General features: G+C 43.0%; 1 protein-coding gene across 1 annotated transcript in view; it reads left to right on the plus strand.

Annotated features, from left to right (window-relative positions):
* Positions 1 to 22801, plus strand: part of LOC115359824 (uncharacterized) — a 97970-nt gene that overhangs the window by 47615 nt on the left and 27554 nt on the right. Inside the window, exon 3 of the mRNA XM_030052467.1 lies at positions 6031 to 6138. Within this exon, the coding sequence (XP_029908327.1) occupies positions 6031 to 6138 (108 nt within the window). The remainder of the gene's footprint in view (positions 1 to 6030; positions 6139 to 22801) is intronic.

Raw genomic sequence — 22801 nt, forward strand, 5'->3', positions numbered from 1 at the left:
CCCGGGCACACTGCGGCTGTTTTAATTTAACTGGAGAGCTGTTTACTTTCTTTCAGAATCTGCTTCCTTTGAAAATGTGTTCTTTAACATTTTAACTTCGGCTCAAACTAAACGGTGAGGTGACTGAAGTACAAATGTCAGAAAATAAGTCAAAGCCATGTTGATGATATGTCTGCTTTTAAAATGACACATCTAGAGTTTGTATGTTTTCATGCACGCTCAGTGACGTGACGTCGTAGTTTTGTAGTTAAAGTACAACAGCGCACAGAGGAGCTGTTCAATATGCAGCACTCAAACCTCCACAGTCATTTCACTGTAATAAATTATATAGTGTTTTACATGCACATTAAGCAATGTTTCTCCTGCCCCGTAGCACAAAATCATTGTAATTTATTTGTGGGGGTGGATGGGATTGTTGATGACTGCCAATGACTCATCAAACCAGTAGGCACTCAATACTTAGCACTCTGCCAACTCACAACAATTCTCCAACTTGTAAAGCTGTAGACTCCATAATGTTTTATGTTGTCTTCCGGCTTTGATTTTTCTGAGCACATAGCAGGTGAATTCAATGCTATTTGGCAGCCAATGTGGAAGCCCCAAGATGATGGACTTTCCCACCTGCACTTGAATGCAGCGTGATGGTTGAGGCTCCCTGCCAGCCACAGAGGGGAGCGTGTCAGACGTGTTCACTCTGAGCGCAGGCTTCCCACAAGGCCGTGCTCTTTCCCCTGTGCTGTTCACCCTTTTTACTAATGAATTTATGACCAATGACGAACATTATGCACATTATATTGTTTAAGTATGTTGATTACGTGGCCTTAGGTGGCCAGATCCTTTTGGTGAAGCTGCCTTTCTGGCCCACACTAAGGCACTTCAAACGTGCTAACCCATTATCCTGTTGGAAATCAGTGCGGCTAATGCAAAATAATTAATAACAAAACAAGAAACTTGATAGAATTGGTGTACAAAACTCATTTTATCTTTTCATTTTCCTGACAGGTACAGTACCGTAGATCCAAGAATAAACTTCCCAGGATTGTGCTAATGCCAAGCAAAATAGTTGGCAAACCCCAAAAGCCCTTGACTCAACTTTTTGGTGAGGAGCATCCTGGCAGGTAGCTCCCATCCTCTCTTCAGGCTGTTTGAGCCTTTGAGCTCTGGGAGGCGCTATAGAGCTCCTCTGGCAAATAAAAATATATTGAAGAAGCCCTCTAACCCAAGTGCCATCAGTATTCTTAGCTTTACGAAGCGACTGATGACATTTAAGCCACAGACACTGACATGAACTGCAAGACAAATTTCCACCCTGGTGCACAGTAAAGATCTATTCTATTCTATTCTATTCTATTCTATTCTATTCTATTCTATTCTATTCTATTCTATTCTATTCAATCCCAAATCCTATGATCCTTGGGCTTAAAGACTGTCTGTCCACCAATTGCATCCAAATCTGCTAGCTTTGTGAGATATCTCATTAACAAATAAATAAACTTATGTATGAAGACATGACCATTTTTTAACTATCAGCAACATGTAATTAATTAATCCCCTCACAAAACAAATTTATAGCTATTTTTTTTTTTTTTTTTATTGCGGTAACATCTTAGAGTTTGAGTGGCCATTGCTGTTATTTTTGTGCCGTCTTTGGTTGTGTGACCAGTACTGTCACCTTTTGTTTTGCTTGGTTTATCTGTTCCCACCATTGTTATTTTCCTATTTTTTTCCAGGGAGGAAAAATGGGGGGAAAATGCTGTTGTGGCTCATAAAGTCCTCACTTCCTTTGTGCAGAAACACAGGAAACAATGAGCTTTTAGAATTGAAAATATGAAATAATTAATGAGCTGGTTATTCTGTAGGCTGAACCACTAATTGGGATATATCAGTTAACATTACATAGTAGCAACACGTTTTTAAATAGGTAAAAAAAAAAAAAAAAAAAATCCCCAAAAATGTCACTGTCATGAATTGTATAGAATTTTAAGTAGTTAGTAAAGCAAAAAAAAAAAAAAATAAAGGAAAAGGAGAAAAGGCTAATCCTGCATTATTCTACACTATCCCCATAAATCAACATAAAGGTAAAATTACTGGGACTTTTTGACCAAAGCTTATGACCACAGCTTTCACACAGTTTTACCCTCTTGGGAAAAAAAAAAGATAAAAGAAAAAGAAAAAAGAAAAAAAAAATCATCCCCTAATCTAGACTAAACTGTAGGTTTTATTCCTCATATGCAATCTTGTCATGCTCTTATCTCCAGCTAATCAGAATGATCTCTTTTAAATCTCGTTTTTATATCCAGCTTTGCCAACCCTCTTGAAGTTAATACCCCCACAGCTGTCCACCTTGACGTTTTATGAGTTCATCCAGACTGTGTTAAGTGCTCCTTAATCCCCAGGTGACAAACGGTAAAGTCCTAGATAGACGCGAACATCTGGTCTTCAGTTTCGCTCTCGCATCGCTCCTCTCAGAGTCCTTCTGATAATTGTAGAGAATGTTCCGTCTCTGTCTGTGCGATTATTTGTTTGGATGCTCGCGTCCCCATCAGAGCCAGACGTTATTGTAGCTGCTACTAAGAGGACGACGTGCCAGAAAAAATAAAAGTTCACAGAGAAAATGGCTCAGCAAGGACTTTCTATTTCCTGCACATCACACCTAAAGTTGCTTTGCAAGATTTTTCTTTATCTATTTATTTATTTATTTGTTTATTTTTTTCAAGGATTCTAGTGTAACTATCCCTGGCACGCGCCTGCTTACATCAGAGGACATGATGTTGCAGATGTAGGACTGGCCTCGGTGTTGTCAGCCAGCCACTCAGGGCAGTAGCAGAGAGCGGTCCAAGGTACTCTGGAGGCAGCACATTATCTAGCATACCAGTTGGCATCAGTCCTCACTGGGGAATAGTTCAATGACAAGTGGCTGCTTCTTCCATTACTCAGCTCGCTGCAGCAATTAGGCACCAAGAGGAAATGTATAGGCAGTTTATTTATGTCCAACGCTCCACTCACCCTCTCCGCCGCTCCCTGCTCTTACCATTACCCTGGTGTGTGTGTGTATGTGTGTGTGTGTGAAGTGTGCTCTCACTGTCCTGTGGGGTTTTGTCAGGATCCTGCTTTGTAAACTAAGTTAATTTGTGTTGCTTTTGTTAGAAACTGAGTTTACAAAGTCCTTCAGAATAATCACTCCATCACTACAAAGTGCTTCATGATCATTACACCACATGATTGTCTTTTCAAATTGCATCTTTGCCGGTTGATTTCCATTTGAGGAAAATAATCAATCCGCAGAGGTGACTCAGAAAATTTCAAATGTGTTGAGTTGAACCTCGGTGGGCGGAGCCAAACAACTTCGCTTTTTTTCAAGAAACACTAAGTGCACCTGCTTGATGTGCTTACCCACTGTGGCTCCAAACTGGACAGAGACACCCGCAAAGTGCACATCTAACAGGCGTATCGAGTATGACTGACACACTCGAGTGACACAGAAGCCACGCTAGCCAAAAAATAAATAAAATTACTTATTTTTTCATTCATTATGTCCATTGCATTTATGATCTTGGATGGTCTACGTAATCTAACCAGCTTACTCGGATACCTTCAAAATAGTTTGAACCTGTATGCTAATCGAGACTAACTATCTCATTTAAAATAGTTAGACTGTTCATAATATTCATAATATTAAACACCTTCTCTATTACACTTGGTTATTGGATGTTTTATTCTTCAGTGGCAAAAATTGGGGATGTAACAATGCATCAATCTGGGTCGATATACCAATCTGACGATCAACGATCCAATATCATAGTTCCTAAGTGAAAATATCGACCCGTTCCGTCATTGTAGAGATACGCCTTTATTTTGAAATTCCCATGGTACGTCTGTGTCACCGTTTCCATCCAAGTACACCGCCTTCCTGAACATCCAAACAGTTCTAGTGCCAGGCAGATAATGGTAGCCGCGGCCGGCAGCCAAGAAAAAGACAATAAGTATATCTGCTCCCCTCTTGGGAATAAATCAGCAGCGTGGAAATATTTTGGATTTCAGAGAAAAGAAGGGTCAACTGACAAATCACTTGCCCTATGCAAACAATGCCGGAACGAGATAAAACACTCAGGAAACAAGTCAAAGCTGAGTCAGAGCTGGCTAAGCACCTAAAACAGAAGCATTGGAAAGTACCTCATTGTGTTCAATGAGCATAATGACATTGCCTCAAATTCGATTGCATTCCTCTGTATTGAATCGAATTGAAATTGTATTATGTCTGACTTTGTGATATCGGCAAATATTGTTTTATTGTCCAAAGAATTGAAACTTGTGATTTACACTCCCAGCAAAAATAGTATTTTATAATCAAAATGCAGACGTAATGTAAAAAAAAATCTTGATGTGTGTTTTGTTGAATGCCCATCACAACACGCACGACCTCACATTGACTTGACATGACGTTGAGATTCTCAGGCAGGTATAACACACCTTTGTGGAGAGCCATTTCAGCTCCGACTGCGTATCAGATAGCATCACTTGATATGCACAGACAGTACTTTCATCTAAGTATAAAATTTGCTTCAGCCAGAAAAAACCTATCAAAACCTGTCTGCCCATTGAAGTTCACCTCAACCAATGAGATTATTTCTGCCAGCAGAGCCACTCTTCCCCTGAGAAATTTTGTGCAGAATGTCATTGAATAATAATTAATAATTGGCAGGTCACTCTGTGTATAGACTGTAAGCGTCAGACGCCAGATTCGCGTTCATGAGGCGGCGTCATTCACACGAGATTTCGGCGCCGGTTCCGTCGAGTCATGGCGCACATTTCAAAGCGTACACCGAGCAGCCGATCTTTATGTGCGGCTTGGTTCTCAAAGTCAGCCAAAGTCAGAGATTGTTAAAAAAGAATACTAAAGTTAGCCTGTACCTCCGTGTGTGTGTGTGTGTGTGTGTGTGTGGACTGTTGAGCTGCGACACACACTTCGCTTCAGAGGCTGGTTATGGTTTATGTTGTTGCTGTTGTTGTTCTGTTCAATTTAATGAACACAACTCTCTCTCTCCCTCTCACTCTCTCTCTCTCTCTCTCTTTCTCTCAGCAACGGCCGACTGTGCAGCGTGTGTGTGTATGTCTGTGTTTGTGCCATATGTAATGATGCATTTAGGTGTATAGTGTGTAAAGGTGCTATTATCTCTAGACAGTGCTATTTCCTTTCAGTATTGTATTAGTGGCGATGTTATGCTTTCTATCACTCTGCACCCAGTATCGACCGGCCAGCACCACAGTCTGAGGTGCGGTGTCTCATCTCTCCTCTGCTCATTATCATCATTATCATCTCCCTGCTAGAACCAAATGTATAGTAAAAATGTAGAAAACCCCCCTGAAGCTTGAAATAATGAATAGCACTGGTTGCAAAAATGTAGAGGAATGAATTCTGTCAGTGTCTTAATTCGGTATGAACCTCATACCTCCACAGTCAACCATGCTGTACCACCCACCACTAAAAAAAAAAAAAAAAAAAAAAAAAAAAAAGTTTTAGGGGAAACACTGTCTCGTCTCACATGGTGCTTCCCTCCTCTCCATATCTGTTCTCAAAAGCCGCTGCATCTTCTCACAGTCAAGCCCGGCCCTGTACATTTTGATCGTATCTTGTCTCTGCTCTCCCTCCTCCATCCTCTCCTCCTCTGCTCCCTACCTGGCACTGAACTGTCTGTGCTGATTCAGTCTCCTGTGATAATGCATATATGAAAGTTTCCCAGCCCTGATTCGAAGGCATTAAAATGCCAGGGGCGGCGGATGGAAGTAATCTCTCTTTCTGCCGAATGCCACATTCAGCTCAGTGGGAGTTAGCGCGCCGATGGGCTTCGCCTCCCCGCCGCAACGCAACACAAACATGCATCATTGTCCATGCATCACTTTGTGCCTGAGTTTATTTGAAAAAAATGTAAATCTCTGTGTTCATCTTGAGCTCTTTCTTGGCAGCAAATTGTCGTCGAATGAACTGTGCACTGCTTCAATGTTCCTTTCTCTTTTTTTTTTATGTTACAGGCGGCACGTTTCGTTGCCTGTAGAAGTCTCAGAGAGCCCTGTAAACCTTTTTGCCCCTCCATGTAGAAGAAGTTACCCCTGTCGCAAATGGAAGTCGGCATCCTTTGGGTAAATTGAAGGGTTTTTTTTATTGGAGTCACCTTTTCATCATCAGCCCACAACTTACCCGCCCATTTTCACCAAATCTCCTCCATAATGAAAAGGCATACACGTCTGTTTCATTGCAACAGCGAGCCGTCTGTTCGCTGCACTGTATCACTCTGTTTATCAGTCTGATAAAATACATCATTTTTGACCTTGCCATTCCCATACTGCTGTTGAGCATTTTTTCTCTTCCCTCGCTTTGCTTGTGAAGACTTCACCCCCTGCCGAGTTGAGGCAGGTAGGTGGCCTCCTCAGCCTCCAAATCCGCTCAGATAGAAAATGAACAACACCCGCTACCACCCCAGCCGTGAAGGAGTGGCACAGTAGGAGAGTGGACTACTTTCTGGGACAGAGCTGGCAGAACAGACCCCTGGGATGACACGACTCTTTCTTCCATCCCCCGCACCATTCGAAATTACGTGATGAAATGTGAAATAGTTGAAGGATATCTCCTCTCCAAAATATTGCGGTGAATAACAAACAGTGAGGAGACTGTAAGCGAGGCGCTGCATGCATCAGCGCTGCCACACTCCAGATTATAGAGAGCGACTTGTTTGCATAAAGCATCTTTCTTTGCGCGTACGTCGGTGCGCGGGCTGGCGCTCGGTGCCCCCTTCCCTGCTCTGTGGCTGCCTTTTTCCTTGGAGTTCATTACAGCTGCTCAGCAAGGCCCTGAGAGCTCCTCAGCAAATGAGGAGAGATGTGGAAAGATGAAAACCCTGAGAGCGCCGAGCAGTGGGACATAGGCTTCAAAAGCTTCATGGCAATTTCAAAGGCTTTTTATTCTTAACGCTACGCTCACTGTATCTGGTGAGTATCCAGCGCTAAGCTCGAGAGCAGCTCTGAAGGCAGGTTTGTGTGGGGAAGGGATACAAAAACTCACCCCAGGCTTTAGCCAGGGGAGGCTGGAGGTTGTTAAACTCCTAATGAGTTGTATTGTTAGGCATGTTTATTGATTCTAATTAGCTCCGGAGATGATGAGAGTACAAGGAACGACTGGAAAACTCCTGTGAATACAGCGGGGTCTCGAGCTGTCCCGGTGTATTATTATTTGCCCAAGAACAGGCGTTGATGTGTACATGAAGAACAAGCACACATCAATGCCAGCTGCCAAGGGATTTGAGGTGTGAATGGAGTTTGGGGAGCCTCCCGGGGTCAAGCTGGTTTTTACAATAGGTTGATTGGATAATGAATGTAATTACGCGGCAGCCTTGAGAAGCTTGGAGTACACAGCACATTGATTTGAGGTAAATCACACTTTTTCAGCAATTTGCCACAAATACAGTGAACGCTGCACCGAATCGCCACCTTAACAAGTCATTTAGTCTCATGTTCAGTGTTGCAATGCCACTTTTTTTTCCCAATGCAGCTTCACTTATTCCAGGATTTTTTTTATTTTTTTTTATTCCGATGTTGAAACAAGGCAGAATAGGCTGTCTGCTCTCTAGTTTCAAGAAAATTTCACTTGATTAAAGGAAAGTCTGGGGACACGCTGAGTGGAAACAAGCTGGATTGGCAGATTGTTTCGCTACATTTAAGAGGAAAAGAAGATTTTAGCAGTACATTTGAGTCTAAACTGCTTAAGGTCAGCATTTTTTTTGAAGTGGAATTTGTCTAGACCAATATTTTTTGGGCAGATTTCGGGGGCTCATCATCACACAACATGTGTCAGCTGCAGTTCAGAGTCACGGAAATCGGAGCGGCTCTCATGCTGCTACACAATTTCAGACTTACATGAAACGTGAAGTCAATGTCTCTGATTGCACTGAAGTAGGCCGTGTGTAGAGAAAATCTTAATTGGACGGAAGTGCTAATTGTGTGTAAAAGTATCTGTGCGTTTCACATTTAGGAAAGAGAAATCCTGCCATGCTTAATTCAGTCCACGGACCGCCTGATGCAACAAAATATTAATTTGCCCGTGGCTCGTGTCGGTGTTATTTTATGCTGAGATGTATGGTGAGTAGCTGGTTTACTGAACCCGCAATACCCTTGACAAATGGCTGCGCTGCTTTGCCTCTGAAGTGGGATGGGAGTGGCAGCGTAGCTGATCAGCATGCAGGCTGTGTGGGGGGAAAGTTAGCCTCACACTAGTCAGTCAGCTGTGCCTTCACTTCATCTAGGCACGCTTTGATGTTGACTAGCTTACTGATGTATCCATCCCCCCAAATCGCAGCCCTACATCATTAAACTTGTCAGTGGCTTATGTTTCCATTCTGTACCCGCTTCTCTATCTCTGCCGCACTAACAGTTGTCGCTCCTGTATTAAAAAAAAAAAAAAGAACAACTTGTCATTACCGGCTCGGTCTGAGATTGTATTGAAGTAATCCACGATACGAAAGTGAGACTTGGGATTTAGTCGTCTGTGTACCCACGGTGCCTCATTATGAGGCCGCTGTCTCCTCTCCCTCTTGCAGGAAGCCATTGTTGTGTTTGTAATTAAAAATCCTGTTCGATTTTCTGCACAGCGCCACAGCTGAAAAAGTTGAGGATCTCTCTGCGCATCTGCGTGATTGTTTAGGAGGGTGACGCAGCATTCGGCACATTCAGTTGGACTGGATTTATAAATAACCACAATGCCTGCCATTGGAGCTCAGGGAATATTTATAGATTTCCATGAATACACTGCCCCAGTTACATTCATTTGAACACAAGCAAACGTCGGCAGAAATACATTCACTCTTATCATTTGAGTGGGTGGCCTCCACTGAGTACATCTTTAGCACAGTTAAATGCTAATTACCTATTGTGTATTTTGTTTCCCGCTGTATTTTTGGCCTACTCCATACCGTACTTTTTGAATTTTCAGCTGTAACGCCGTTTTCTGATGCTTACCGGACAAAGGGAGCGTCTGAGAATGAAAATTTTGAAAGTTATGACGTGGGTGTTTGGTGATTGCATGCAGCATAATTAGTCCCAAAATACAAAATAATGCTCCTATAATACAGCTTTTCCCCCTCACAAAGCACTCCTTATTCTATGAGTCCCCCTTGAATCATGTGAGTGGGATTTTTTTTGTAACTATGAACAGACAGTGAGTGTTTCAGCGCCGTGTTTTCCAATTTAAACTCTATTCTGTGTCAACTAATGAAAGGATACCCTTTTTTTTTTTTTCCAGCCGAGGGAGATAATAGTAGTGCAGGGTGGATCCTGGCATTCACGTCTTTTCCTGCCAAAAACTTGACAGTGAGCTAGGCTGGCTGTCAAGGCCCTGCTGCCCCGGTCAAGGCCACCCACTGGACTGAAGCAATGTGTCAGGGCTGACTAACGCCTCCCCCCCTCCACATCACGGAGACTTGCTGGATCAGGACAGCTATTCCCTCATAGTGCCCCTCTTTTTTGTGTTGATTGATTGATTAATTTACGACTGAGTTTCGCCGGAAATCACACTAACGTCATGTGCAAACAGACATTGCAGATGGGTAATGGATAATTGTTGTGCTGCAGCTGGATCATCATTATCTCCCCTCATTCTCACTAAAGAGAAAAAAAAAAAAAAAAAAAAAAAAGAAGGCTGTTTTCTTTTGTTTGTGCTCTTAAAGTAAGAGAAACGAACTAGCGCTCTTGATTTCCGCTAATGAGTTTGTTTGTATTATCTCAATTATTGGCTGCTTGTCTGTTAATTTCCTCCCTGTCTCTCAATACCTTAGCTTCCTGCCTGTATCCGAGGCGGGTGATGTACGACGTACGGGGGACTGAGCAGACTAGCGCTCTTTCCCCTGGGCTAAGCCGCCAATGATGGGAGGAAGGCGGTAGGAAAGGAGCACTAATTCATCACTGTTAAAGGCAGGGTAATAGGACGGAGCCAGTGGCTGGGCTATCACAAGCCTGCCGCCTCCGAAAGGCAGTTAATTAACTTTCCATCGGCTCTGAGAGGACGCATGAGTATGTGTGTGAGCTACACCAACAGCCCCCGAATGCAGCCTCCAGAGCATGGATATGTGAGGTCCAATCCACAGTTCCTGCTGGGAAGCTGAGCTAACCAGCAGGCACCATGCGGGGAGTTTCTGGAGGCCATATTGCTGCTCTGTCAGTTGGGAGCTGGGATCCACACAGATGAATGCCTAGACTATTTACATAATGGTTCCTTGAGCTTCCCTCCGCGCCTACTTTCACAGCCCTAAATATTAAGTTTTTGCAGAGAATGGAAGCAATGCATTCCTCTTTGTTTCACTCCAGCCAAATCCCCAGGACTTTGTATCGAATTTTCAGCTCTGTGCACCCCATTGTTGTTTATTGCATTTGGATGTGTTCAGCTGTGAATATCAGCAGACTGGATATGCAGTGTGTGTCCTCATTCTGGGAGCGCTTGGATTTTGAGGCCTTGGTCTTTAAATTGCAGCCTTCAGTTCCTCTAGTCATGCCGCCGTTTCGTTTTTTTTATTTATTTATTTATTTATTTATTTGAACAGATACGGCCATTACAAGGCCTTTACAGATATTCCACGGACCACTTTCTACTTTAAACTTTCACAGGCCAAGTCGCTTTATTTGGTAAGTCTATTTTGAACCGAAATCAAATGCAACACTCAACATCCGTGGTTCTCACAAGGGGACATTTGACATCTGCCAGATTCACAGACAAGTATGCACTGAAACCACCTAGGCTTGTGACATTGCCTCAAAGCCTTTGGAGGCACTCTCCATCGGAGTGCAGACTAAAATCAAACCTGCAAGGCCAGCCTGAGTGCTCACCACCTGCAGTGCAAATGCTCTCTGATGAATATCTTTATAAATTTTAAGGACTGGATTATGCGGTTTTGCAGAAGCACAGGCCACGGCGATAATCTATTCCACCAATTTTGTCCCCCAGCGGGGCGCTGCAGGGCCCGCACGGACAGAGACCACATCTGCACACATTTCATTACCTGATGAAGTCGGTAATGTTTACTTGCATTTTCAAGTAAATGCATCAAAAGTTTAACTAGGTAAAACTTTTTTTTTTTTCCTTTGACAGACTTTGTTGTGCTATTTTTATACGCTGCACTCCTTTAAACCATAGGTCCAACTAAAACACACGAGATATTGGACTTTTTTTTTTTTTTAAACATATAACAAATACTTATATGAACAGGACATTACGCTGGGGGCTTACTTGAAACTATAAAGTAACTGTTCTAAGCCTTACCCTGTTTTTTCTGGAAATGGTAGTTAAGCTAAGTCCTGCTCCTGTCATGCTTTACTTCCTATTCATTTCAGCAGATTTGTCCAATTTACTGTGCTGTGTAGTATTGCAATGAATCCTAATCAAAGACATATTGTTTGTAGGTCAGGGCTTAACACACTACAGTGAACAGCTTATTTTTTGATAGCCACGGCTCTAACTTAACAAGCACACTCGATGGAGCCGTGAGTGAGTGGAAATATCAGGTATGAGCCTATTGAGTTTTGGTATTTGTTATTTCCCTGAGATGACCCTCCTGTCCCGGCAGATTTGTGCTGTATGGAGATGACAAACCTGAGCTCTCCCCGCCGGGCAAAACTACCACAGTGAATCATCAGTCCTTTTCACTTAATCATTGTAATCATCTTTTCTGAGTTAAGCCCCACCAAGCAGCGCGCTCCTTTCTGCCTGACACATCTGGCCTCCTCACCCTCTCTCTGATGAACAGAAGCGAATCGATTGTGAATTTGGCTTCCCCGGATAGTTTTTCTGCGCTCCTCTCGGGGATTCTCAGGGTTGAAATGGACTCTGCGGGCCAAGCTGGGCTCTGCTGAGAAATGTGAGGATGTCTGCAGAGAGCTGCACTGCTGGCTGGCAGTGACATTGATCCCCCCCTGCCTTCCCTTCATTAGCACCGGCCAGATGACACAAAATAAAACCGCTCCACATCAAAAGAGCCGTGCGAAATCAAATACCAAGATGTGTCGCTTGCTGCAGCCCTGTAACAAATGCTCGCCTGGTGTCACTGACACAATATGTTCACCGCCGGTGCTGTTGCAGTTGTCCAGATTAAGTAATTTCTGGCAAAATGAAAACCTGAACATGAGTAAAATGCTTTCAAGCTGCATGACTTTTATAATTAGCGTTCACCCTTGTTTTTGAATAGTAAAAGCATTAGTGCACTAGTAAAAGCAATTTTCACTGCCTCAGAAACATCAATTTATTCTCATCCATTTGGTAACAGATATATGAATCCAGTCATCTAAGGCTATGATGTTAAAACTAAAGAAGTTATTTATCATTACGTTCTATTAACAAGCATAACCGGACTCATAGTTCAATGACTGAAAAAATCTGTTTGCAGAATGCTGCTGTTTTTCATGGACAATATTTGCAATTTGTCTTGTGCATTAAATGAGTTTTTCTTGGCGTTGGCTATTGAAGGCAGGTGTTCCCCACACTTGTCTTAGTTGACTTTGCCCAGCATCTCCAAAGTCCAGGATGTTCACTTCTCTGTCTTCCTGGGTACAGTTTGTAATTTGAGATTAGGGGCCAGCAGGGAGGGGGAGGTTGAAATGTAATCCCAGAGTATTCACTTACTCGGTTTCAGCACAGCTTTTTGGAACAGAGCAACATATTGGATTTTTCTCCAGGCACGGTATGTTATTTTCTGTGATGCTGAGGACAGCCAGAGAATGTCAGCGAGCCACTCCCAACACACACACACACACATACACACACAGACACACACACACAAAACAGCGTGTAAAAGACATTTAAAATATCCAACAATTTTCCATGAGCCAAATCCCAGCTTGATTCGGATACACAGGGGCACACCTCTTCTCATCTCTCCTCTCTCCCTGTTTTTAAATTTCTGCATCTGGTTGTGCTGACATTGAACCTGCGAACAACATTGTTGGGCTGATTAAAAGTTCTGTTTTCCTTTGTAGCGGCCATTAGCTGCATCCTGGCCAGCTCCTCCCTCAGGAAGGGCTGGCTAGAGATCAAGTGATCTTGAACTCAGCAGGGTGGCGAGCTGTGAAAGAGGCGAATGTGAATGTTGGGCTGTGATACAGCAGCCTCTGCCCTATTTAGTCAGCTAGTTAGAATATTTCTGCAGCTCTTGAAACTTGCAAAACTGTGCCTATTTTTAAAATAAAAAACTGAAGCATGAAAGTCACTGTCTCGTTTCCATTCTGCTCCTAGTCGTAACGGGGAAGAGGCGCCGTGGTGCCATCAACAGTGGCCAGTATTAATATAAGATTTCCATTAAAGGTGTGAAGTATACCATTATACAACCAGTAAATCATAACCACATTAATTTAGCAGCATTAGTACAATTGCTGTAAACAAACAATATTGTTTCTGAGAAGACTGGGAACCTATTGGCTTCTGCATGTGGTGGGAAGTCTGTTCAATTGATTTATAGCCAAAAAAAAAAAGCATTAACTTTCTTTACTTTTCAAATAATACACAACTTTATTGCAACAGTAAAAAAAAAAAACGGATTCACAGAATATGTGGTCTCAATTTTGGAAAATGCAACCTATTCCCTTTAAAGTTACCTACTGTGGTTTTTGACCAATAGCCCACGCCAGAACAACTGCAGCTCCTACATTGTTAGTCTCTCAAGCCACCCTCTCTCTTCCACAGACTTCTAATGCGTCTGCAGCAAGTGAATATTCGAGTATTAAACAAAGCTGTCGAGGCACGAGACTGCAATGCTACTGTACAGCTAATCTGTGATGCAATGGACACAATGCCAGCAAAACTAGTGAAACAGACATCGTTGGTTGTGAATGTGGTGTTCACGGCTATCTGCAGCTCGCTGGCGTTGGCTGGGCTTTGAAAAGTGGTTTCCAGTAGGACTCGTTTTATGTGACTGCAGCATGGACTCGGATGGGGGAAAGTGACGGGATATCTGCCTTCACTTCGTATGTCATGTTCAGGCATGGAGATACACAGACATGGGCAGGCGGAAGCATTTGTGAACCGTGTGAATCATGCATTTGTCTTGAGAATCAAGCATTTTGTTTAACGTCAAGTCACATTCTTCCCACACACCATGTGCACGGGGACTCACACTGAGCAATGAAAGCTTAAAAATATTCCTAATTAAACAACTGTTAGTGCTGGTCGAGTGATTTGATTGAACAAGAGGCATTCCATGAGCGTTGATATACAGTATAATAGCTCTTGGACATTTTACTATTATGTATCAGTGCTCTGTAATAACTCTTAATTACATTAATGGCCTGATCTACATTGTAGCGAACTTAGCACTGTGACAAGGTAAAGATGGACAATTTTCCCCAAATAACATTTGAGTTAACTCATGGATGGTCATCAGAAGAAACCTTGAGGCTTTGGTTGAACCTACGGGTGTGTTGTTACTACATCAGCAGACCTGCCACACTGGCTAACCTGCAGTAATGTCTAGACCTACACAGAGCAGCACACTAGCTTTCATTCAAAAAACATTATGTGGTGTTTAGGAACACCTGAGTCACTTGAATCCTGGCGGAGATATTTGTGTTGGCAGAGCTGAATAAATGACTAAATAAATAGATAAATAAATCTCAATCTGTTGTTGTTTATTAGTATTACCTGATAAATAGCGTTGTTTGTAGACTTGTTGTCTAAAAGCAATATCACACTAAAGTCGTATACTGTTACACTTTATATCAGCACGACAGTGATTATCTTTGTTGCTGCGACCAAATCACAGTGGTGCTGATATACGGCGTAACAGCACCTTTCAAATGCGGCTGGCTTTCTGCCGAATAAATTACCCTTCCGAACATTTTTCGGTTCGGCTTTAGTCATACAATTTTTTCACAATCTGTGTTTACCTGCATAACCTGGATAACACTACTTTGGCTGTCTTTGACATCCAGCCCTTTAATTTGAAGTAGCGATAACCCAGAAACCACATTTAATCCCGCGTAGTGGATGGAGATAGACCAAAAGTATAAACAAAAACAGTCATGTCACACAAAAAATGTGAATAGTGTTATATTTCTTTTGATTTGCAGAATACATAGTCGTCAGAGTGGGTTTCCTACACCTATACAGTTTTAATAAGCAGGAATTTCAGTCATTTTGTATGTATTTGTGGTTGAAATCCAACGATTAAAAAGTTACCGCAACTTTTTCTCCTGAATCTGAATTCGAATTATTTGGCCCCAAAACAAATGCAAATACAAATACAAGTAGATACCTTTTATGATGATGACATCACCGTCCTGGAGCTGCCAGTGGCCGCTGTTCTGATCTAAGATGTCCACTTTAAATAGTTAATGTCTGACTATAAAGCTCTCCACGGTGAGCTGGAGTTCAGCGTTCAGGGCTCCAGATGTTCTGCACGCCGATATCGACGGGCCCACAGCCCTCAGCATGGGTCAAATTGCAGTTTGTGATAGTTTACATACATGTTTGAAGTTGGTGGTCTTGGCTGGAAAAGGAAGGGAGGAAGGGATTATCTACTCCTTTAATGGTATCTGAGAGGATCAGCAGTCCTTTGAATAAAATGCTTTTTTCTGCATGTTTTTTTTTTTTTTTTTTTTTTTTTTTGCGAGGCTCTGGGGACCTTGCTTTGTTTATTTGTCACAGGGGACAGCCCAAAAACTCTGCAACTAGATATTGATTGCCTTAATGGTGTTTTCAAGTGATTTCAGAGTATCTTTGTGTGTATGCGTGTGTGTGTGTATGTGTGTTTGGCTCCTAACAAGGGAATAATATCTGTTCAAAGATACTCAATCTGATCACAAAGTCCACGGGGCATTTGAGTCTGTACAGTGCATTCACATCATTTGATTGAGAAAGTAGGTATTTTTCCTCTCTATAATCATGAGCCTGGGTCAAATGAAACCAGCGGGCTGTGAAGGGAACGGCTGCCTCTTGTTATGGTTTTGGATTTTTTGACTTACGATTCTCAGCCAAGAAATAACTGAACTTCCGTCCCTGTTTGTGCAATTTAATTTGTCAAAATATGCTACCTATGACTATCATTATCACCATGCACAGAATCTTTTTGTTGTGTCATTAAGCTGCCTACAGATTTGCACAGGCATGCTCGAGGATACTGTTGAATGTAGTGATACTCGCTTTAACACACCTAAAATCATTTGCCCACTTCATATATTGTTTCTCAATATCTAGATTAGAGATTGGCGATTCCTCCATACATTAATCTTTGTATTCAGCTCAAGGCAGAGCATTGCTGTGTTTATTGGGCCTACACATTGTAAGCGAAACTGTAAACCCTCCTCCCAGCAGTGTTGGGTTTCCACGTCACATGGGCAGTAGTCTAGTATCAGATCAACTTCTGGCGTGATGATAAAGCTTCGTCTGAAACTGGAACACAGTGATAAGAGTCTCACACACTTTTTTTTTTTTTTTTTTTTTTTTTTTTTGAAGCTCTTTTGATTCTTCATAGCATAACATTAGCACTTTGTGCACTTTTTTTGTCAACCCGCCCAGTTTTCCGAGGGAAGCTCCCAGTTCTCCTGATATTTTGGGCTGAACTTCAAAATCTGCTCATTTACTGTGTTTAAAAAGTCTATGTAAAAAGGCATTCATCTGTAAATTTTCTGGGGAAGGACCCCTGATCTCCTGCTTTGGATTTGAAAATCCTCCCAAGCTTCCACAAGATTTAATTAAAGGGATAGTTTACCTATTTTGAGAAATTTGATATTATTTTACTTACCCCCTAAGTGATGCCATCTACTTTTCACTGAGAACAATAGAAAAGAACAATAGAACAATACCCCTCCCCCCAAACACACACACACACACACACACACACACACGCAAAGCAGCGCTAAAATGAGTAAGGTATGAAGAATTAGAAATAAGTACATAAAAACTAAACAGTAGAAATATGTCCCTTCTGTGCTGGATACTGGCTGAATGGTTCTGATGCAACACTGAATAGATTTCCCCAAGTTTCTTTAAAAAAAACATTTATCTAACTCTTTAGCATGGCCATTGAAGTGACAGTGACATTTCTATCAGCTGAATGTCCAAACATGGCTCATCCGATGTGGCAATTGGCGTGAGGCGCCAGGGTTTGTTTGTGCGAATAAAAGCGTGAATGAAACCCCGGGAGCAGCGAGAGAGGAAACAACAGGCGCCGAGGTAAATCAGTGGGGATATGTTCATTAGCTGATCCTGGGTTAATGGCGTTGCTGATGGTGCTGTGCTTTCTGCCCTTTGTGACAGAAGGTCAGCCTGCACCTATTAAAGCGGTTCTGCAAGGCTAGTTCAGCACCAGTAACACCTGGCGGGAGCTCTGCGATGTAGTTAAGCCACATCAATAGAAGTCCCTCTGATCGGCTCGACTGCGACTGCAACCACGGCGGACTCGGCTCCCCTCTCAGGTGTTCACCGCCACGGGCTTGATCGCATTTGGATTTGCCTGTTCTGCGTCAAAAGTAATTAGTGATGGATTGTTTATCAGAGGGAGGGACGGATGTGATAGTTCCAGAAACAGCAGCGCGACTCCCTACCCCACCCTCACACACACCCCTCCTGCTGCTGGAAGTGGTGGGGTTCAGCGTGAGCCTCCTCTAATGACAAGGGCATGTGTTGCAGTGTGAAGGGCTGTTATTTTCTGACACTGGAGCAATTTAACACATCGCGGCGCTTTGTGAATTAAAGTAAAGCAGCCGATTCTTTTTTTTCCTCCCTTTGAACACGGTTGTGAATATGAAAGCTGACATTAGACCGGGCCGCTTCCAAAATGACCTTTTCCACAAGGTTGACTGACTTTCTCCACCTCTGTCTTTCGGCGTATTTTGGCTCTTCTGGGTATTGGAGCACTTCATACAAAGCCAAATACCCTTTGTACTGCTCCCTCTTACCCTCTTACCTTCTCTCTCTCTCTCACTTTTTTTTTTTTTTTTCTGGCTGGCTTGCAATCGCTGATGTGAGGCCGTTTCTGTTTCAACGTCTTGGATCCCTCCGTGTTTCCTAATGTCATGCCCCTGCATAAAAAAACGGAGGTGTAAAAAAGGCATATTTGGCATCAGCGCCATGACACTAATTACTGCTTACACCTTTATGGCTCTCTTGTTCGTGGTGCGACCGTGCACAAGATGATGAAGGAAGCAAAACCCTTGCCAATGTAAACCCGGGTCGCTTTTTTTCCTCATTAAAACAAAAGTGATTAGCGGTAGCAGGGATTTACTGGTGACGTCGGACAATAGCAAGTCTATTTCTCTGCATGTTATGTAACTTTCTGGACCTGGAAGAATGCCACTTGTTATCCGTCTCTCTCTCTCTCTCTCTCTCTCTTTCTCTTCCTCACTTTCTCTCACTCACCATGCGCGGTGCAGCCACCCAACTTTTTGGCCGCATGACCCACACTCCCTCACAAGACGAAGCCTCTCACACCCTTAACACAGTGGGCAGTTCGCAGCGTAGGAGAGGCAGGGGTAAAGGAGCATATCTTGGAGCAAACAGACTATCTCCGGTGGCCATGTGTGGTAGTGGCTGATGGAGGACGGCAGACAACTGGAGCCTGACTGGGAGGCAGCCAGCACATTCAGGAAGCTCTCATCGGCCAGGCGTCGGCCACATGGAGCCCCACGCCTAACCGCGGGCCAGGCCACGGCCCCTCAAGCAAAGGCCCTGGCACAGAGGACGCCATCGCCTGATGCCAGGGGGAGAACACACGGCCAGAACGCCATGGTGTCAAGAATTATCGTTCTTCAGATATTAGCTTTTCTGATACTCTCCTATACGTTCCAGTGCACCGGCCCGGGCATAACGGAAAAGATTAAGGAGGCTTTATGATTTTAATTGCGTGATTCTGTGTGGAGCCATTGAACCCTGCATTCTATCAGCTTATTAAAACGACACTTTGTTCCCCAACAAAAGACGTGTGGGTATTTCTGAGGGAGGAGAGAATGAACAAGTATGCTTTATGTTTTGGCTGCAGGGCTAATATCTTTGTAATTGGTGTTAAGCAGCTGCTTGGGCTTTACATATTGATGTGTTTTCACTGCAGCAGTAGGCGCTCAACTCATCCTCTTGCATTCACAGGAGGCATTTTAAGGAGCGTTCAGCAGTGGCTCCGCGTGGTGCCTCCACCTCAGATCTCTGGGAAAGGGGTGTTGATCTCACTAAAATGTGCCTCGCTGTGCCCTCAGGGGGGAGAGAACGGGCTGCGCCGAGCTGTAATTGATAGATTGATGGTTCACCCCTCTGGTGCCTCAGGGAAAACAACACTCCCTGCACCCACTCATAAGCATACACAATCAGACACACACGCACACACACACACACACACATACGCACGTACACAATAAATGCTGAGATTTGTTGACCAGGATTTACTCACGTAATGTGCCATTAAATGGATTCACATTGGTATGCATTATATGTGAGCATTTCCTTGTAATCAGAGTGATTGTGTGTGTGCAAGTGCTTATTGATCCCGGCCTCCTGTCACTCTGGAGGTTAGTTGATGCCAAAGGGGGCTGTGGCCTAGCATGCCATCAGTCAGATTATCCAGTGCGGCTGTAATCAGCTAATGACCACCAACATGTAACACCACTGTATACGTAATTCATACTCGCTTCCCACACGCCTCACCCTGTGCTGTGCATCCCATCCTGGAGTTTTTAAGAGCATGTTAATTTAGCACCAAAGTGCACAGATAGACTGAGTGATGGACAGACAGAACAGAAAAAAAAATACTGCAGCCTTTGGAAAAATGACAGGCACGGATATGCTTGTTTACAAATAATACCAGCTGCCTTTAATGCTGCATGAGTGCAAATATAGAGTTATATAGATAGTAGGACCTCTAAAACCTTAATGAGTAAAATAATCCTAGAGGCAGAATAACATTTAATTGTGATATTGTGGCTGCCATTTCCTGAGTCATTACAAGTGAATGAATGAATGAATGAATGAATGAATGAGCTTATTTGTCATTGCACAACAAGTTACAATGAAAATAAGGATTGCTACTTCAGCACAATGTATAAAAAGTAATAAATAGTTAAAAAAAGACAGTATACAAAACAACACAATGACAACAACAGCAACAACAGGGACAGTTAAAGGTGCATCAGTATAAATTGCAAACTGGCAGTGTAAAGTGCATATGATGATGGGAGAGGCAGTTCATGTGTGAGTATTAAGTGTTCTGATGGCTGTGGGAAAGAAACTGTCTCTGAGTCTGGATGTGCGGGTTTTGATCTGTCTGTATCTCCTTCCTGAGGGGAGTAGGTGAAAAAGTTCATGACCTGGGTATGAGAAGTCCTTGATTATTTTGATCACTGTGTGTATCATTAGACAGTACCAATGCTACTGTCACATGACAGCATCAGACCTCAAAATTTACACCCACCAAGGAGGTGAAATCTCTGGCAGGGGGTATGTGATCACCCCCTGTCCCATCTGCCCTGTCCGTGCAAACGTCAGCAGGATAACTCAAGAAGTCTTGGACAGAGTTGCATGAAACTTGGCAGTAGGGCTGGTCATGGGTGAAAGAAGAAGTGATTGCCTTTTCAGGCCAGTCAGTTTCAGTGGGGTGTGGCAGTGAGTGGGGCTTAGCCCAGCCAGGGCCATAGTTTCCCATTTGAAAGAAACTCCTGTGTTGAAAATTCACCGTTTCCATCAGAATGCAGCGATACATATCTATTATTTAAATGTGCGAGTGAACAACCAGGTCTTGAGTAAAGGTCAAGGTAACATCTTCCTCCGAATCAAAGGTCACACTGGAAGCTGGGGGCCACAGTGTCGTATGTCAAGCCATGAGAATGAGCAGCTCCACTTCCTCTCCACAAAGAGCCGGCGCTGTGAATTGTTCTGCTTCAGCACAGCAACTGTAACGGCGAAATGTGTAGCTCACGTACTCGTGCCTCCACCCACAGTGTGTATACACTCGGCATCAGAAGTGCAGCATGGTAATGAGGCTGTGGAGCACAACAAGGCCACAATAAATAGATTGGGTAATAAATGTTTCTCTTGTGGTTTTTATTCTGCCGCACAAACTTCTCACGCATTTCATCTGTCTCTTTAAACCGATTCAATTTCCTCCATCCTCTATTTAACTGATTTTCCTTCTGCTCCTTGATATAATAATGGTGTCAGTTCAAATCTAAGTGATATTTCCCAGCGAAGAGAAGAATTAGATATGAAGATGCATGTTTTTTTTTTTTTTTTTAAAAATGATTGTTATTCAATAATTGCCTCTATTTGGGGATACTCAGACCTAAATTTGCATCATGGCACAAGATGTAAGTTTGCTTTTTTTATTTCCAGGAAAGGAAATGCACAGAAGTATGACTTTCATTTTTGCAGTATCTCTTCTCTCCACGCTTTCTCAAATGGAAAAACAAAGTGGAAGACATTAAATAACCTTTGTTCTTTAAAAAGGTATTGTTCCTCACAGCAGAAAGTTGTGCATCCCATTCAGAGTGCTCTTCTCCGATCTTCTCTCACTTCCATTTTTATGCCAAGACATTGCATTGAATGCATCAAGCAAGGTGAGGATTAGGGTGATTTTAAAACCCCATCACCTGGCCTTTTGGGATATTTGATCAGTTGTAGCCATGGCTACAGAGGAGAATTGTTTAAGGGCGTTTGAGTGCTCAAGGATGGAGCTGCAAAACAAAGTCTGGCAAAAACACAAAGATAATGATTGAAGTCCTTCAATAAAACAGCACAAAATGAAAGAAAGAAAAAAAAGTCCTGCATGGTTGAGTGAAAATGAAAAGCAAAACCGAGACGGCGGCTTTCAAGCAAAACAGCATGTAAAAACCAAAGAGCGTTGTTTATTTGTCCCTTTCTTGCTTACATACCACCATAAAAACCGGAGGTCAACCTAGAGCCTGAGGTGCTGTGGTGGCTCTGCGCCTTTCAGTAAGCCTCTGTCTGCTGTCCACTTAGAAAAAATGGATATTCATGACCGTTTCACATTTATGTCTGGAGCTAGATAATAGTCAAATTAAGTTTTGCACTCTGTCCACAACCGAAGTTCTTTGTAGGCTGTTCCTCTTTGTATTCACATCATTTCCTCCTTTGCTTCCTCTTGTTTTGACAAATCTCCTCCACCATCATTCAGGTACTATTCTTCTTTCCCCTTTAGTCGCAGCCCAGCCATGTGTACTCATCCTATTGACTTTGTATGCAAATTGAATCCAAGTCCAGTGAATGAGAAGTTACGTTCTTATGAGGCGACGAGTGTATTATCAACAAATGCAGTGCAAGGCTGAAGTAGGTCCACATTTAGAAATTGGTGGGGGGGTGTCACTCGTGAGGTTATCGAGTTCAGTTCAGTCAGGAAAGTCTTGCCGGCGGCTTGAACGCTGGTTTGCCCGAGCTGCATGTTCACTTATCACTTAAACTCTTCACAAACAAGGCAATCTATTTAAACTGAGGAGGGAAGTTATCAGGTCCGCCCTGCTGCTGTGCTGCTGCTGCTGCTGCTGCTGCTGCTGCTGAAAGTGCTGCGGCGTGCTATGCATATCTGCCTTATTTTGTTTCCCCACCACCACGCTGGCTGCCAAGTGCCCTGCTTTAATGTACTGTACGAGGGGATGTAGTGAGCTCCCTGCACGGTAGATTTATAGTGTATTGTGTCACTTTGTGCAGAGAGTGCATAAAGCAGATCCATTTGTTGTCAGTACTTAAAAATTGGATTGTTATTTCACTCTAATTCAATATCCATCCAAGCCGAATACAGGAGTTATCCTGTCTTGGATTTCCACTTATCCTCAAGTCTAA

Source organism: Myripristis murdjan, chromosome 5 (assembly GCF_902150065.1).
Source record: "Myripristis murdjan chromosome 5, fMyrMur1.1, whole genome shotgun sequence".
Taxonomy (NCBI): Eukaryota; Metazoa; Chordata; class Actinopteri; order Holocentriformes; family Holocentridae; genus Myripristis; species Myripristis murdjan.